Here is a 15,803-nt window from a genome sequence, read left to right on the forward strand (position 1 = left end):
GTACTGTAATAATCTTCACCGGTATGAATTTTAGATAAAATTATCAAAGGCCTTGCCGAATAACTCATTTGCAAGAACTAAAACAAGTTATAGTTCTGAAAAGTGGTCTGTCATTAGATGGTTCTGCTGTATCACTATTTCCTTTTCCTCTAAACAGTCCTACAATGCAAATTGTTTTTAAAATAACATAATTTTGTCATAATATCTGCACTGAATCTAACCAAAGCAAATATTTTAGAAGTTGATTCATTTACAACGTAAAAATATAGAGGAAAGTAATACGTGTAAGCATCACACACACCAGAGGATAAATAAAGGCTATGTAGGTCTAATTACCATAGTCACAGTAAAATAGAAAAGTAAAACAACACCATGGCAGAGTTTTTTCTATTTCAAGTGCTTGTTTCGGTTAGCAAGCAGAAGAAATAGGTTAGAGACGTAGAAACTATATGTTATAATAATACTTACAGTATCTCTTTGTTAACCTAATACCAAATCATACTTATATGCATGTAGTTGGTTAAACATATGCATAAACAATGTTTAAAATCTAACAATTTGGTACAATGTTTGTGATAGTATAGTACGTAAACTTACTATATGTCTGTAATAGGCTTTTATCACTATCGCCAGAGTCCCACTGTTGTGGACAGCTACCGTCTTCCCATTTACAACTGAAATGAATAAAGATCTCACAATTATAGGTAAGGCAAGTAAATAATAGAGTCCAGCAAAAAAAATACTGTCTGCAAAGGAAAATGTATATGATCCAATTTTGGTGTACACTACGACTACACTACACTAGCGCTACACTACGACTACACTAGCGCTACACTACGACATAGCGCTTTGTTTTTGAATGCAATTTATAAACCTAACACCAACATGTCAATTTATAAACTTAACATCCACAAATTTGTACTTACCGTACCACTTGTTGGGTGCAACAAAAGGTACTTCTTCCGGCCACCATGGTGGCCGACTGTCTAAAAAGCTCATGTGCTTCTTAAGCCTGTAGATCCTACGAACAAAGGTAAGTGGCAGTAACATGCGAGCTCAAAAACAAATGCTAATTTTGGCGTATAGATTACACAGGACTTCTGTCCTGACCAGAAAGCAATGAGGTGAAATTTGTTCCAGATATAGACAGCCTTGAGTTGTCTCTGAAAGTGCGTAGCCTCCATAACCATGGTACCAGTTCTCACACTGGGCCTGCAGAAAGACTGTAGCTCAACCAAGACTCAGGAACCAAGCTTCAAACAATATTATAAAATCCTTGAATGGTTATTCCATGATATACAAAAACGATTAGTAATTCCATGTTAATTAAGGATTAATTAATAAAACGCTTCATAGTTTATGTCGTTTATATTATTTATTGTTGAAAATATAACCTAGCTGAGTATAAGAATGAATCAAAATGTTTTGTGTGCTGCCTTATATGCAGACTCTAATGCTTCGCCTCCTAAGGTTATGACCTTTACACAGAAAAATAGGAAGACAACATATAATAAATGGGAAAACCCTATATAATAGAAGAGCTCAATAATATCTACTAAAATTTCACCCGTTATAAAATGCTTTCCACCTAGCAATTTTTAAAATGAGTAATATATTATTCTTGAAATTTGTTCATTAAAAAACCTAGCAGTATTCTAAGAGACAGACGTAACTCCATGACTTACTAGTTTTATTCACAAACGAGCTGATGAGAGCTCGTTTATTGTCTAGTGTCGTGACATCAATGTCACAGGTGCTCAACTTCTCAATATTTTGAAACTGAATGCTGCTCAGTTGGTCGCTGCCACTAGTTTGGGACTCTGCCAAACTAATAAAGGTAAATGAAGGACATGACATCTAGTTTATCTTTTGTTATTGATTATAGGGTGCCTGCATTAATGACCGGCAAAATTGTTTTTTGGAGTTCACCGGAGAATGCATGCCCACCAGGTGTTAACTAATATGTGCCATCTTATCAAGTATATCAAACAGTGTAGAGTTTGACAACTTTGTTGTTTTATTTTCTAAAAATAAAGACATGCTAAATATTTAAAAATAAACATACAGACTTTCACCAACTTGTTTCTGAGACGGACCACCACAAGACCCTCTACTCCTTTTTCTGCCAACTTCTCACCCTATATAAGAGGAAATCACGTAATCAATTGAAGGTAGAACACGCTATTAGATTATTTATCTTATCTTGTTATTTATATGCAACCTATTATTTTTACAAACTCATGTACACAAGCTCTCCTGTTCTCTTTTTTAGAATATTTGTTAACATAATCTTAGTGGCATATTGTGCATTGAGTAAGACCTTGTACTTGAGCAATGTCACTTATATGGCAAATTACCCAGCTAAGAATTTGCTGCATGCCATGTTGGTGAGACCAGTCACCAGTTACCAGTCACCAGTTTAGAATGACAGCGGAAAATCGTATACAATTAAATGGAAAATCAAACATTGGCAAATATTAAATTAAATAGTTAAAAACCACCATACATACCCGCTTCAAAAGACTGTTCAAACTTCTTCTATGGGACCTTGTGAGTGCTTTGGTCTTTCGTTGGGATTGTTTCTGTAACAAATATGAAGTACACATGTATATGGGCTATGTTTTTGTGCAACAAACACAAATAAATGTATATAAAAATAATGCGGTTAACTCAGGCAATTATGTACAGGTACATGAAGATTACACTGTTAACCAAAACAAGTAAAGGGAAATAATATGCGTTCATTCCCGCTGTTACCTAATGTGAATGAAGTAGTGACCCGCATTACACAGAAATTTCGTGAAGCGCTCTTCATATTGAATGTTTCAACTAAAACATACAGATATCGTATTATTAGTGTTATTGTATATTATTATAATCCTGCTCAGTACCGGTACCAGATATAACCCTAATCCTGCACAGTATAGCCGTGCAATATGCAAGGATTACAGGTTTGTACAGGTACCAGATATGACCCTATTCCTGCACAGTATGGCCATACCATAGGCAAGAATTAGAGGTTTGTACAGGTAATAGATATGACTATAATCCTGCCCAGTATAGCCATACCATATGCAAAGATTAGAGGTCTGTATAGGTACCAGATATGAACCTATTCCTGCGCAGTATGGCCATACCATAGGCAAGGATGAGAGGTTTGTACAGGTAATAAATATGACTATAATCCTGCCCAGTATAGCCATACCATATGCAAAGATTAGAGATTTGCACAGGTACCAGATATGACCCTAATCCTGCACAGTATGGCCATACCATAGGCAAGGATTAGAGATTTGCACAGGTACCAGATATGACCCTAATCCTGCCCAGTATAGCCATACCATATGCAAAGATTAGAGATTTGCACAGGTACCAGATATGACCCTATTCCTGCACAGTATGGCCATACCATAGGCAAGGATTAGAGGTTTGTACAGGTAATAGATATGACTATAATCCTGACCAGTATAGCCATACCATATGCAAAGATTAGAGGTCTGTATAGGTACCAGATATGAGCCTAATCCTGCGCAGTATGGCCATACCATATGCAAAGCTTAGAGATTTGTCCAGGTACCAGATATGACCCTAATCCTGCACAGTATAGCAGTGCAATATGCAAGGATTACAGGTTTGCACAGATACCATATAAAAAGCAATATAGTTATCCTTTTTGGTAAAACTACTAGTGCTACTAGTAGTAGACTACCACTACTACTAGTTCTACTAATAGTAGTAGCAGTAGAAGAATCCAGGGACAGGGTGAATAAAGTACCCTAATCCTTGATGGCGTTGCAATCAGATAAGCATGCAAACTAGATCTGATTTCCTATTTTAACATCTGAAAAATGTGTAGGAATCATTTTAAATCAGACAGAAGACAAAAAATGTCATTATAGCAGAAATTACCAAAACTTGTTTGGAGACAGCTTTATAGAAAATTTGAGATTACGCATGTATTCAATTTTTCTTTCCTCTTACACTAGTTAACATTGTAGGCGGAGCTAATTTGAATGGGGCGTTGCGCAAGAGCCCGTTGATAATATACATGCAGTAGGATCTACGCAAGTATCTTAGCAAGGATTAGGGTTCTTTTCTGTTCACTTTTATAGCTCATACTGTCAGTCACTCGGACGAGTATAACTGGAGTGGCTCAGAACCTGGTCACTTGACGGAGGAATTTTCTGTTTTTGTCACATGTCTTGCACTTGCCCAGTTGCATTTAATCATGATTAATATTAGACACTGGCCACAATGCTATATTCTATCACAGCAATATTGCAATAACCCACTACTAATAACCCAATACTGTTAAGAAATATAAGATAAGATATTATGCAAAAATGTGCATAAATAGTTGCAGAATCTTGCATAAGATTATTGTACACAGAGAGGTGTTATATTCCTACTGGTCACTTACCAGTAAGAAGAAGATTTGAATAATGTGTTCTCGTCTGCGATCCCCATATATATGTATGCACCAGCGATCTAGCTCTTTTACGTCTTATGACGTCCTAATCCTGATTCGGTATTGGCGAGTCTCTATAATAGCCTCGGAACCTGTAGTATGCATAGACGCATATATAACATACCCCCTCTTTTTCTTTGGGCCCTGAACATGGACACTGGAACTATCGGGGCTCGGATAAAGGTTTCACCACCACCAGAAATCATGTTAAGCAGCAAGCTTCAGACACGGAGTCTGACACGCATGTATACTATCTGCTAGCACACTAGTAAAGCCTGCAGTTATCATGAGCTCGCCAAGTGTTAGTCACAATGGGAGCGGAATAAGTTAGCAAGCTTACCAAAGGTGCTATATGGAAGCCTAGTAAACATACATGAGCATAGAGCTAGCCTGTGAACCAGATGTCAACCTTGTACTAAAATCGAAATTGGCCTTACCTGTATGGGGTGGGTCATTCTCTTCCCATACTTACTCTTCGGGTCATAGCAGCTCTCGCTACCCTAACCTGTTGTGTTGGGCTCGAACCTTCGAGTTCCAAGTACATACCTGCCCCTGTTTTTACCCGTTCCCGTGCCTTGACTAAGCGTCCTGATTATTCTCTCTTTTTACAGACTTCTTCGGGTCATCCGAGCCATACAGAGGTTGGATCCTGAACTCTTCCTCAGAGTGTGGCTTACCTTCTATCCTGGCCTTTTGTATCTCTATCCCTTCAGCCCAAGAAGTCCTTTCTTGGGTTACCATGCCACCTGTTTCGGCATGGCTAATCTCACGGCTAGTACAGGTTGCTGTCAAGACAGCATCCTCTGCACCTCCCTGATTTGAGGTGTAGGGGGTTGAAAAAGCCTCCCCGCCGACAGACAGCTGGTTGTCTGTAAGTGACTTTACCTTAGCCTGGATAGCAGGTAGGTAGCCTAACATCTTCTAGAACTTTATCTTCCCCATCTCTGGGACCTTAACCATTTTTTTTTTCTTTTGATTGATTTGTCAAGTTTTCCAACTTGCCATCATCTGAAAGATGCCAACATAGACCAGCAGTAATAGGTCTAGGAGGCAACGATGTAACTGGCTTAAAACCTTTTGTACACAATGCATTTAAAACAGCCAACAATTTCAGCTGCCTAAACTCATTTATGCCCAAGAAGTTTTTGCTCAATCCTTTTATAACATGAACCTAAGTGACTATAGACCTGTGTCTACTTCTCAACTGAACCCCCGCTTTACCCACCACCTTTAACTCGGAACCGTCTATTGCAGTCAAAACAGTTGATGGTGCTCTTAACTGTAAATCTAACCTGTTGGCCGTTTTTTCGGTAATTACTGAAACTTCAGCCCCTGTGTCGAGAACAAAATCAACCTCAATATCGTTTACCTTCAAAGTTCTTACTATCTTATCATCTAGTCGTTTAGGACCAGATGAAGAAAGCCTTACACTCTTACTAAGATGACGGGAACATGTGTAGTCCCTGTCTCTTCTACCTGAACCTCTGTTCATATTCCTGTCACTTTCGCCACTGCTACTTCTATCATAGCGATACCTGTTAAGATCTTGTCTCCAAGAGTCCTCATAACCATTCCTAGCACAGTCAATACTAGTATGGCCTTTCATATTGCAAGTAAATCACTTAGCATCAGGACAACCACGAAGCCGGTGCTGCCAACTACCACAGTTGTAACATTTATCACTCTTAGGTGAAAAGTAACCCTTAGATCTAGTATGCCAATTATCTCTATCAGCACTAGAATCCCTAGAAGGCTGACTAGAGCTTCTATGTCGGCTTTTACATTCATTTCTTGTAGACTCATGACCTAAAGATCTACACCCAACCTTGGAGTACCTAGGCATGGACCTATTATCATAATAGTCTTAACACTCCTTCCTAGAAATTCTATGAACTTCTAAACCTTCGCTAGTGTAGCGACTAGTGCTTCTAGTTTTATTTTTAGATTGCCTAGAAACAATGGCCGCTATTTCTGAAATCTCTGTGCCACTAGCTTTCGCCTTAGCATTTTTTATTACTGCTTCTGAATCACGAGCAAGTTGTCTAGCTCTGAGAATGTCACATAACCTTGTCCAATTTAAATTCCTTTCCTGCATCAATTGCCTACGTAACGTTGACTCCTTAAGTCCATTAACAGCTATCGCAAAAGCAAAATCTTTCCTGTTATCATCACCACCAAAGTTTAAATTCCTGCTAAGTTTCTCAACCCTTAACATATACTCCCTTTCATTTTCGTCACGTCTGAGAACAAGTAACAAATTTCATGACCCTAACGTATACTGTTTCCCACGGGCTAGCCGGGTCACGCAAGATTTTCGCCACGCACATACAAAACAAAAACAACAGGGTAGACACACTTGATAGAAAAATGCAATGTCGCTGCAGATTATGTAAATTTTGGGAACTGATCATCTTTTTTCTCAACGCCAAGAACAAAAGTTAACTCAGTTTTTGTGTGTACCATTGAATGGAGTGAACTTATACTCACTTTGGGTGGTAAGCTATAAAAACGCCTTTGGCTTGGCTGATCTAATAAGGATTTATTTACAGTGATGAATAGCACTGCTGCTATACAACCGGTGCAGAATTTTTACAAGCCTCAACTCACTTACACATCCACATTTCATCATGTGACTTTTGAAACAGATCAGTTGTAATAGTAACAATATCAAACCAATAATTCTTGATCAAATCAAGTCAGCTGTGACTTATATAGACAATTCTTGGCATAAATGCAGGCATCAACTCATCAAGAGGCTCAGTTTTATCATCAAGCTGTACAATAAATATAGTAAGTTGGACAATTGGCCAGGCTGTGTCTTTATATCTTTTTACAAATCCCAAAAGCGTCGTAATCCTTACTATTGCTACAGCATAAATTAGTAGAATTTGACTAACAATGTCTGATGTTAACCATTAAAAAGACTCATGTTTGTGCCTCATCCAGGAATCATGTCCGCTTTATGATGTGGCGGATTAGGGGATAAAATGTGAGATTAAGTTTGAAAACACAATGTATATCCGGAATGTTCATTGTATTCTTTCAATAAGTTTTAATATATAAAAACCTTATTTGGAAATACTCAGTAAGATGCTATTCAGACTGTATGAGGATGAAGTCTCACACCTAACACACCTAAAATAATAAAACAAAATAATGCAAAGGGGTGAGCTTCAATGTCACATTTAGGAGATGCTGGAACATTTTCTGATGTAGTAATGGTATCTTCTTGAGCCACTGGCAACTGATCATCATTCAGTGTGTCATAAGATTTACTACAATAATAACAAAAGAAAGTGTTACTAACAGAAAGTATACAAAAGTGTTAACTAACAAATGAGACTCGAAATGTACTCACATGCATCTTATCAACAATAATGAAAAGTAATTCCTAAAACTGATCAATAAAATTGATTGAATGATAAAAGATTTAAGGAGATGGTTTTTTAGATTTATAATATTTTACACCTATGTTCCATTCAAACATGTGGATCGGACAGCTGTGAATAAAAATGCATGGCCTGCTGACATTCTCACAGAGCTTTGGACGTGTAAACAAGAAACCATTATCATTCATAAGACATCATCATTTATAAATTCTGGTGAGTACAGTTAATTAAAAGCGCAAGTCACAGCCATAGACTATACCTATAAACATACCGGTATCATTTCTTGGAGTGAGTTTTGCCTTCTTTCCACAAAGAATGATAAACTATGTGGGGCAGGGTGGTTCTTCTCGGTTTCCTTCCCATAGGCATGTTCAGCAGCCTTCCTACAAGAACCTCCACATTGACTCGTTGTTGTGCCGAGTGGCCTTTTTCTTCTGGCCACTGCTGAAGGCGGCACTCCAATTTTAGTCCTGTAATTATTATGATATTTGTTCTTTTTATGTAAAATATGTTTTGCGTTGTCTTACATGGTATAAATCTGATGATACCTCGATTAACCACAAAACTTTATCCAGAATATCTGATGAGGAGTGTCTGACACCAGCCAAACCATTAGTCCCAAAACCGCTGGGGGGGCCTAATAGTTAGGCATGTATCAAACGGCTATCAATATTGAATACCATGTGAGGCATGCTTGGACATTAATGTATAACTGACTGACTTGTTACCTAAACTATGGTAATACTACACCCTGCCAAATTACCCTAAAATTCACCTCTTTTGCATAAAACTGTATCCTTCTCCTAAAGACAATGGTGTGTTCAGGAGAGTGATTTTCTGACTTGCTATTTGGGCCTTCCACCGTTCGATCAAGGTCTCAAAGGCCGGACCATACATAGCCCCCTCATAGTAGTTTTCGAGTTTATCCGACATGTCCTTGTGGAATGCATCAATAGCTGCTTGCCTTAAAAAAAAACTCAATAATATGTACATGATGCGCATATTATAAACAGTAATATCTCCCAGTGTTATGTAATCTTGTCTTTCAACTATTGAAACATCATTGTTCACACAGAGTATGTACTTCGGCATGAATCATAAAATGTACAAGAAATTTGAGAAGCAGAAATCATTACTGAATGAACTGAGCAGGAGAGTAAACACACCACTGGAGCAATGAAGCAAGAAGCAGAAGGTGGTAAGTTTGTTGAACAGAGAACATAGGACAAGGGGCTTCTGACATGATTTTATCAAATCAATCACCACAGTGGCAAATAATATACATCAGGTATGTTATGCCATGATGATTGCTGACATGTCATAACAGGCATGTGTGCCAAAATAGCTTATAAATGAAAAACATGTATAAATATGATGATCATATGCCTTGTCTCGTGGCCTACCATTTCTGGCGCTGTAGTTCAGAAACCTTTGGTATCACATACACTTCTGAATAACTGTTCTCGCTAGAATGATAAAAACAAAACAATTGTACACAAAATGTAACATATCAAGCCACCTAATGAATTTTAGTGTTTGAGTAATCATACCCACATATGACCAAACTTTATATAGTATAACACAAGTACAGTAGGTTCTAGTTGAAAAAGATTATTTATACTTTTGTACTGCAATGAATTCTTGGTCTCAAAAAATTCCAATCTTTAGTAATAGTAAGCTTTATGGCTGACTTTTGTTAGTCATACCTGACCACTCCATTTTATGAAGCGTTGATGGTTAATACTAGGCCAGTACTTTTTAACAATCTCTTCATATTCAAGATGTTCTTCTACTTCTCCTTCTGTATCAATCATTTTGTTATCTATAAAAGTATTGTGGTGGAGCGGCTCCAACCAGCCTTTCTGTGCTTTCTGACCTGTAAAATAGTTTAGGATGTTTTATGAGAGTTCACTGTGAATAGTCAAACTTTACATCTAACAAGGCTAAGCAAACTAGTTCACTTCTTATCATTTTAAGCAGTGATTAGACCTATGGTATTACCTGTTGAAAGCCAAAACAAATCCTACCTTTGGTGCTGGAGTGGCTTATAGTGGTGTTCATTTGTTCCACGTTCAAATGCACTCTCCATCACAGCCCACAGGTGCTTACAGAGGTTTCCTGTGTTGCCATAAGTGCAGCTACACAAACCTAAGTCAGCTTGGACGAGTCTCTTGGTCTTCCCTATGACAACCTCGTACTGGTCACCAACATTTTGCAAAGACCAAGTAAGTTATATATACATAAAAAACCGTAAGGTGATTATTGCAACAGAACTTACTATACTTGAAGAACGCTTAATGGGAATATCAAGAAATCCGACACAAGACATCTCCCATGTAACTCAACTTACCCTACTCTAAAATTACATCCAATAACAGAAATTGAACTAATCCACCTCATGTACCACTTGCTACTTACATGCTTTATTATTGCTGATGAAGTTGCAGGTCGTTTCCTGTGTCTCAGCTCTGTCCTGCCATGGGCAATATCAAGAAGTCTGTTACAAATTGAATTCTCAAATTTTGTGATCAGATACTGAGTCAAATGGACACAGTTAAACCAATGATATACAGCCCCCCAAGGATAGCCGACAGCTATCATATGGGCGGGGTTTAATGATGGAGCTCCGTTAGGATTGTGCTAGTCTGGGTTTCGGAGCAAACACAACTCTCGCGGGGCGGTCGCGTTGCCTTGTTGTTTTAGAAAACACGACTCGCTGTTATCGTTTCATCAGCTCATTCAGTCAGTAGGCCCCGCGGTTCACAATAGCAAACCTTGAATTTCTACAATGTAGGGGTGATACCTAACCAAAATAATGGATCCATGCAAAATAAAACATTTCAAATTACCTACCTTAAGTAATTTTAAAATTGGTAAAGATCGTAGTATATGCCTAAAGTTGAATATAATTACCCGAACAATGGCATTTTTTTCTAGTTTTTGATTAATATTTTGCCACCCCTAATATAAAATGACAGTCTTTCATCGTTAATGCATTGTTTTACCTTGCCAATAAGATGGGACAGCAGGCAAAGCTGTGCAGTGTAGTTTTCATACTCAAAATCTAAATACAAAACCGAATTTGAGCTATTTTACGATTGTGACTATTAATACCACGAATGCTTGCGAATGGCAACGGACTGATCATAATGGTGACAATATCGGGATACTATATTTATTTGACAACAAAATAAATTCAACAGATAATTAAAATAACCACTATAGTTCATAATATTTGTAAATTTACAAGGTGCTTTATTCAGCATATTTGTTTGTTCGGGTGCCGTGTTCGGGTTAATCCCAACAGAGCTCCATCATTAAACCCCGCCCATATGAGCGCCGTCGGCTGTCCTGGGGGGGGGGGGGCTTTATACATCATTGGTTAAACGCTCTAGCTCGATGAAGAACTGTGTCCTTGAGAAGTCTGAACGCTGCCTCCACAAAATTGTTGGTGTTGTTACCTTAAAGATTGAACATAGATGTTAAGTATAAAATAAATAATTTGGTAGCACAGGCCCACATAAAATCATACAAGAGGCAATATATAATAAAGCTATAAGGCCATAAAATTCAGGCTTAAATGAGTATAAACTAGACAAATGAAAGGACAATAACATTTCATGCAATTTCTTCTACATAATATCAATTGCAGACTCATGCCAAGCATTGAACTTTGTGGTATACACTATATGTATGACATGCAATGCAAAACCACATTCAATTGACCATAGCACATGTATATACCTAAACAGCTAAGAAGGTGAAGAGCAGAAGCAAGAACAGTGAATTGCATGCAACAAGCTTATTTTAATAGCCACCTCTTGTGAGACTGGCGACGGCACAAAGCCCAAAGACTTCGCCTGCCATGTAACTGCCAAGATAATTGGCATAATTTGGATATTTTGCCAGACACGAATGGTCACTCTCATAGCCATAAATCATTAAAGAAGCTGTTAATGGCTGCGTTTCAAATCATCAAATATACATTTAAAGTATGCCAGATAAATTACAAAGAATTACACCTAGCCTAACTATTAGTCCCCAACCCCCCTGTGGTTTTGGGAATAATAGTTGGGCTAAAATTACACCAAATAAGCACTGTAACATCTACATAACAACACCAAGGATTGGTGCTGATATTCTGCTTTTATTATTTTCATTATCCATAATACAGGGTAATCATTGCTGCTCCATTTAGTACTCTCGCTCCAAAACATCAGTAAGTATATGAAAATTACTTTCTGAATAATACAAATATCAAATACATAGCATTAGAAACTATACTTACACATTTCCATGTATTCAGATTCAATATCGCTGTAGAGAAGCCTACGGAACAGTTCCATGCATGTGTTACGATCTCTCAAATGGATCTTGTTGTGGCTGTTCCACAGCCATCTCCACATCGTTTGCTGTATGTGGAATGTGCAAAGCAGCACTCGACTTTCTGGAAACACAGTGTTAATGGCCGCATGTTCTGCCTTTGAGTCATCAACCATAAACAACCTGGGTCCAACTAGGCCTAAAATTGTTGAACGATGGGTGTTGATCATACCAAACAAGAAGAAGGGCAGAGATGGGTTCCTTGTCGCCAAAACACTGATTGCCAAGAGAAGTTTTTACGTAATTTGTGAAATGCATTGTTCTGGGCACTACCAAGTTCACTCATTAACCACTAAGCAGAGTGGGGATTTTTTCACCTGTCTCTCAGCCTAAATTGTTTTCCGAGTACCAGCATTCAATGAATTATAGTTTCAGATGACTTATCTTTAAAAAAATAATAATGACAAACCTCTGTTATAGAAGCCAGAACTGTCAGCAAGCTGTTTGATCTGGTCTAACCCCATGGTGATGGCATCTTCACTTTCACTTGTGGTCAGAAATGCACCTGCAATAAAATCACGATATGTTTAGTTTGGGTTTTTCGATGTTCTAGCATTTCAAAACCTTCATGGCTTTTTGCAACTATAGCATGCATTGTCTTGAACAACAACATCAAATCAGGTTGTTATTAGTGCATGAAGAATTACATTGTACTTAAATTTTATTCATACCTAAAGGGACAACAACTCCTCCATGGCAGTGGGTTAGACAACTCCTCCATGGCAGTGGGTTAGACAACTCCTCCATGGCAGTGGGTTAGACAACTCCTCCATGGCAGTGGGTTAGAAGTAGAAAGAGGCGGGTCTGGTGACCGTCCATTCCACCACTGGCATGTAAAAACACTATCTCTGCAGACTCTCTGCAACAGATTATGTGCCATGCATGTTATTTTCACTGCCAGTTTGAACATAAAGGCGCATTTAAATGATAAATAACAATAAATGACACTGAATGACAATTAATAGAGGAATATAATCAGTGGTTGGGGTCACTATGTCCTATCTAGTAAGTGCATGCTGTACATAGACTAAACCTATGTAAAGCCACAGTGATGTTTAGAAGCTGACCTTAAATTGTGTGAACGCTCCATCAGTGGAGTTATCAGAGAAACAACCATTTGGCTGCTCTCTGTGAAATCTGTCAAAAACTGGACATCCTCATTCTCCAATTTTGTTTGCAGAGCCTCTCTCATCTCTGCGGTTGTCTTTTGAAATTCACCATATTTGATTTTTTTCAGTTTGCTATAAAGTCTAAAAAGCAAAATATGAGAATTGCTAGCAATTTGAATGGTTATCAAATAATTTATGGGTCAGACAATGTACGCAGAGCGTATAAACAATGTTCAACCGGCCTTTACTTCACACAAATTATATACCTTGAGCAGAACTTGGATGATGGGATGATTGACCTGTCCGCAAGTTTGACAACATCCTCTTCAACAGTCATTTTCAAATGAGCTGAGATCGGAGAATGTCCATCAACAAAAAGCTGTTCTAGTGCTCTAGTGGTTTCTTCAGAGACACGATTCATTCCATATGAAGCAGCAGAAGCTGTTTGGTGGTTGTGGGCTAAATTGAGCTTAACCACTGCTTCACTAGATCCCCTTGAAACAGAAAATATTTATTTCTATTAACTAATCTGATGAATTCAGTCCAACATTCGCTTAACAAGTTACAAAATTCTTTTAGAGGCATATAATTTTTTGGCTTCAAATTTATTGTGAGCGTGGCTGGGCATCCAGTGTTTTTTATGTTGGAATATTTTCGCTTCCTCTTCTGCTTATTTTTGCAGCTATGCTTGTTTTGATACTGTGTTTGATGCTGACAAACAGCTCTAAGCTGAAAAAGGTAAGTAATATATTAGATCCACAGAGTACAAACATGACAGTGTATATTATACTTGCACCAATCCAATGCCCTTGAGGTTCTTCTTTCACAACTGTATAGTGTGTCGGACTCGGGTCTTGTGCCCGTCTTGTGTCTTTCGAGTGTGCTGAGGTTAGAAAACGATTGAATCTATTTTTGAGTCACAACCAGCACTTCTGGTTATACATTGTAGGCTGGTGATAAACCTGGTTTAACAACACTAGAGTATTTTCAATCCTATTATACTTGTGCTAACTTACACGAAACAGGAGTCTTTCTGTAGGCTTCCTGATTTCCTTTGTGCGCCATCTGTTGTTTGCCTGAAACGAGGCCTTCCAAGCCAAGATATCGGATTTTGATTTTAGTTCCTTCACAGAGAAGACAAAGTTCGTCTTGGAGGTTATTCGGACCATCTCGTGCTTTAGAAGCGTGAGGTTCTCACGGCCTGAGGTTCTCATGGTCAAAACTAACTAATTCCATTTCATCATGACATTCATCATAACATTTACCCACATATATTAAAGAAGAACACACACAATGACACACCCTCCACCAAAAGAAAGACATTTAGTAAGAAAACACACCTGGACATCAAGAATTCTCACGAACATTTACATATTCTACCTAGGGTGTCATGACTATGTCAAAATTATTTAACCAAAGTAAATTAACTCTACCCATTTTGGCTATCCGTTTTCCAAGTTAGTCTGACTTGACCATAAAGTTATTTCATAGATATTAAAGCTTAATTGGTTTTGGTTTTACATTATATATATATATATATATATAGCTTCTACCCTCTTCAGTCTGTTGTTCTTTCGTGTCATTAGTTTATGGAGCTCCAGAGCAGTATCTACTCTATATTTTCTTCTTTGCTATTTTACTCTTACATACGACCTCACCTAAGGTCAAGTATCCTTTTACTGTTCTTTTGTTTTATTTTGTGTCAGCTATTGTGAACTTTTAGTGATATTAACCTTGTGATTATTAACATTTGGATTAAATAAATAACTCTGATTAGTGCGTGTAAAATAACCTTCTTAATTACCTCCTTCTTGCCAATTAAATCTCACAAGTGATCAGAGCAGGCAATTCCTAAAACCAGGTCAAATCAAACACACATAAAGGTCTCCCATATTTTTGGGAAGAACTTTACAGAAGGTGGTAGGCAAAACCTTCAGGTAGGATATTCTAAGAACAAAAAGTATCATCAAATACCTTCATTGGTGAACACATCACAATCATACTCAGACCATGATTGATAGCAAAGATACACTATATTATGAATCAGTCTTTTAAGTCAAGCCTACTTTGTCCAAATTACATGCGGCGCTTCATAAATGAGCTCATCTTTTAGAACGTACTTCGCTTTAATATGACACCTGGTTTGTCAAAATCCCCCAAAATTCATGCATTTCATTTGCCCCATTACATTATTTTGGGGGAGGTTGGTGGGCATTTGCCGCCAGCTACTCACTACATTGGTCAAACTAGTAATGATGAAGCAACTACATGTACTTGGCAGGCATATGATATTTATTCTGTAAAGCAATTGTATGAGAAGAGATTTTCTTTGGCTTGTCCTTGGTATGAGCAAGCAAAATCGAGTTCAGTATTCAGTTAGATAACACAAAGTGCAAGTAGAGTAAGTAGTTTGTGATTGATTTTGTTACAATGTAGTTCTAAACAAAATTAAAA

The 15,803-nt window shown here is 37.8% G+C and overlaps 1 protein-coding gene across 2 annotated transcripts; it reads right to left on the reverse strand.

Annotated features, from left to right (window-relative positions):
- Positions 1-7,376: 7,376 nt before the first annotated feature.
- On the reverse strand, positions 7,377-14,780 carry LOC137398638 (uncharacterized). 2 transcript variants are annotated; one of them, XR_010978983.1, is made up of 12 exons: positions 13,616-14,780; positions 13,308-13,490; positions 12,912-13,099; positions 12,650-12,745; positions 12,146-12,379; positions 10,276-11,318; positions 9,885-10,038; positions 9,564-9,733; positions 9,261-9,323; positions 8,633-8,821; positions 8,129-8,327; positions 7,377-7,743 (listed from the first exon to the last, which is right to left on the reverse strand). XR_010978983.1 is itself a non-coding variant. In XM_068084817.1 (12 exons), the coding sequence occupies exons 7-12, from the start codon at positions 9,916-9,918 to the stop codon at positions 7,741-7,743; spliced, it is 609 nt and encodes a 202-aa protein (XP_067940918.1). In that variant the 5' UTR covers positions 9,919-10,038; positions 10,276-11,318; positions 12,146-12,379; positions 12,650-12,745; positions 12,912-13,099; positions 13,308-13,490; positions 13,616-14,780; the 3' UTR covers positions 7,377-7,740. The 2 variants fall into 2 exon arrangements, 1 of the variants encoding a protein (XP_067940918.1); XM_068084817.1 differs by having other exon boundaries at positions 9,613-9,733.
- Between the last annotated feature and the right edge of the window lie 1,023 nt (positions 14,781-15,803).

The sequence above is a fragment of the Watersipora subatra genome, chromosome 6 (assembly GCF_963576615.1).
Source record: "Watersipora subatra chromosome 6, tzWatSuba1.1, whole genome shotgun sequence".
In the NCBI taxonomy this organism is placed as follows: Eukaryota; Metazoa; Bryozoa; class Gymnolaemata; order Cheilostomatida; family Watersiporidae; genus Watersipora; species Watersipora subatra.

Coding starts and splice junctions, on each gene's coding strand:
- LOC137398638 (XM_068084817.1), bottom strand. CDS start 9,918: ATGAACACCACTATAAGCCACTCCAGCACCAAAG. Junction 8,822..9,260: donor GAACTACAGCGCCAGAAATG/GTAGGCCACGAG, acceptor TTTTTTTTTAAG/GCAAGCAGCTATTGATGCAT. Junction 8,328..8,632: donor TACAGTTTTATGCAAAAGAG/GTGAATTTTAGG, acceptor TAATAATTACAG/GACTAAAATTGGAGTGCCGC.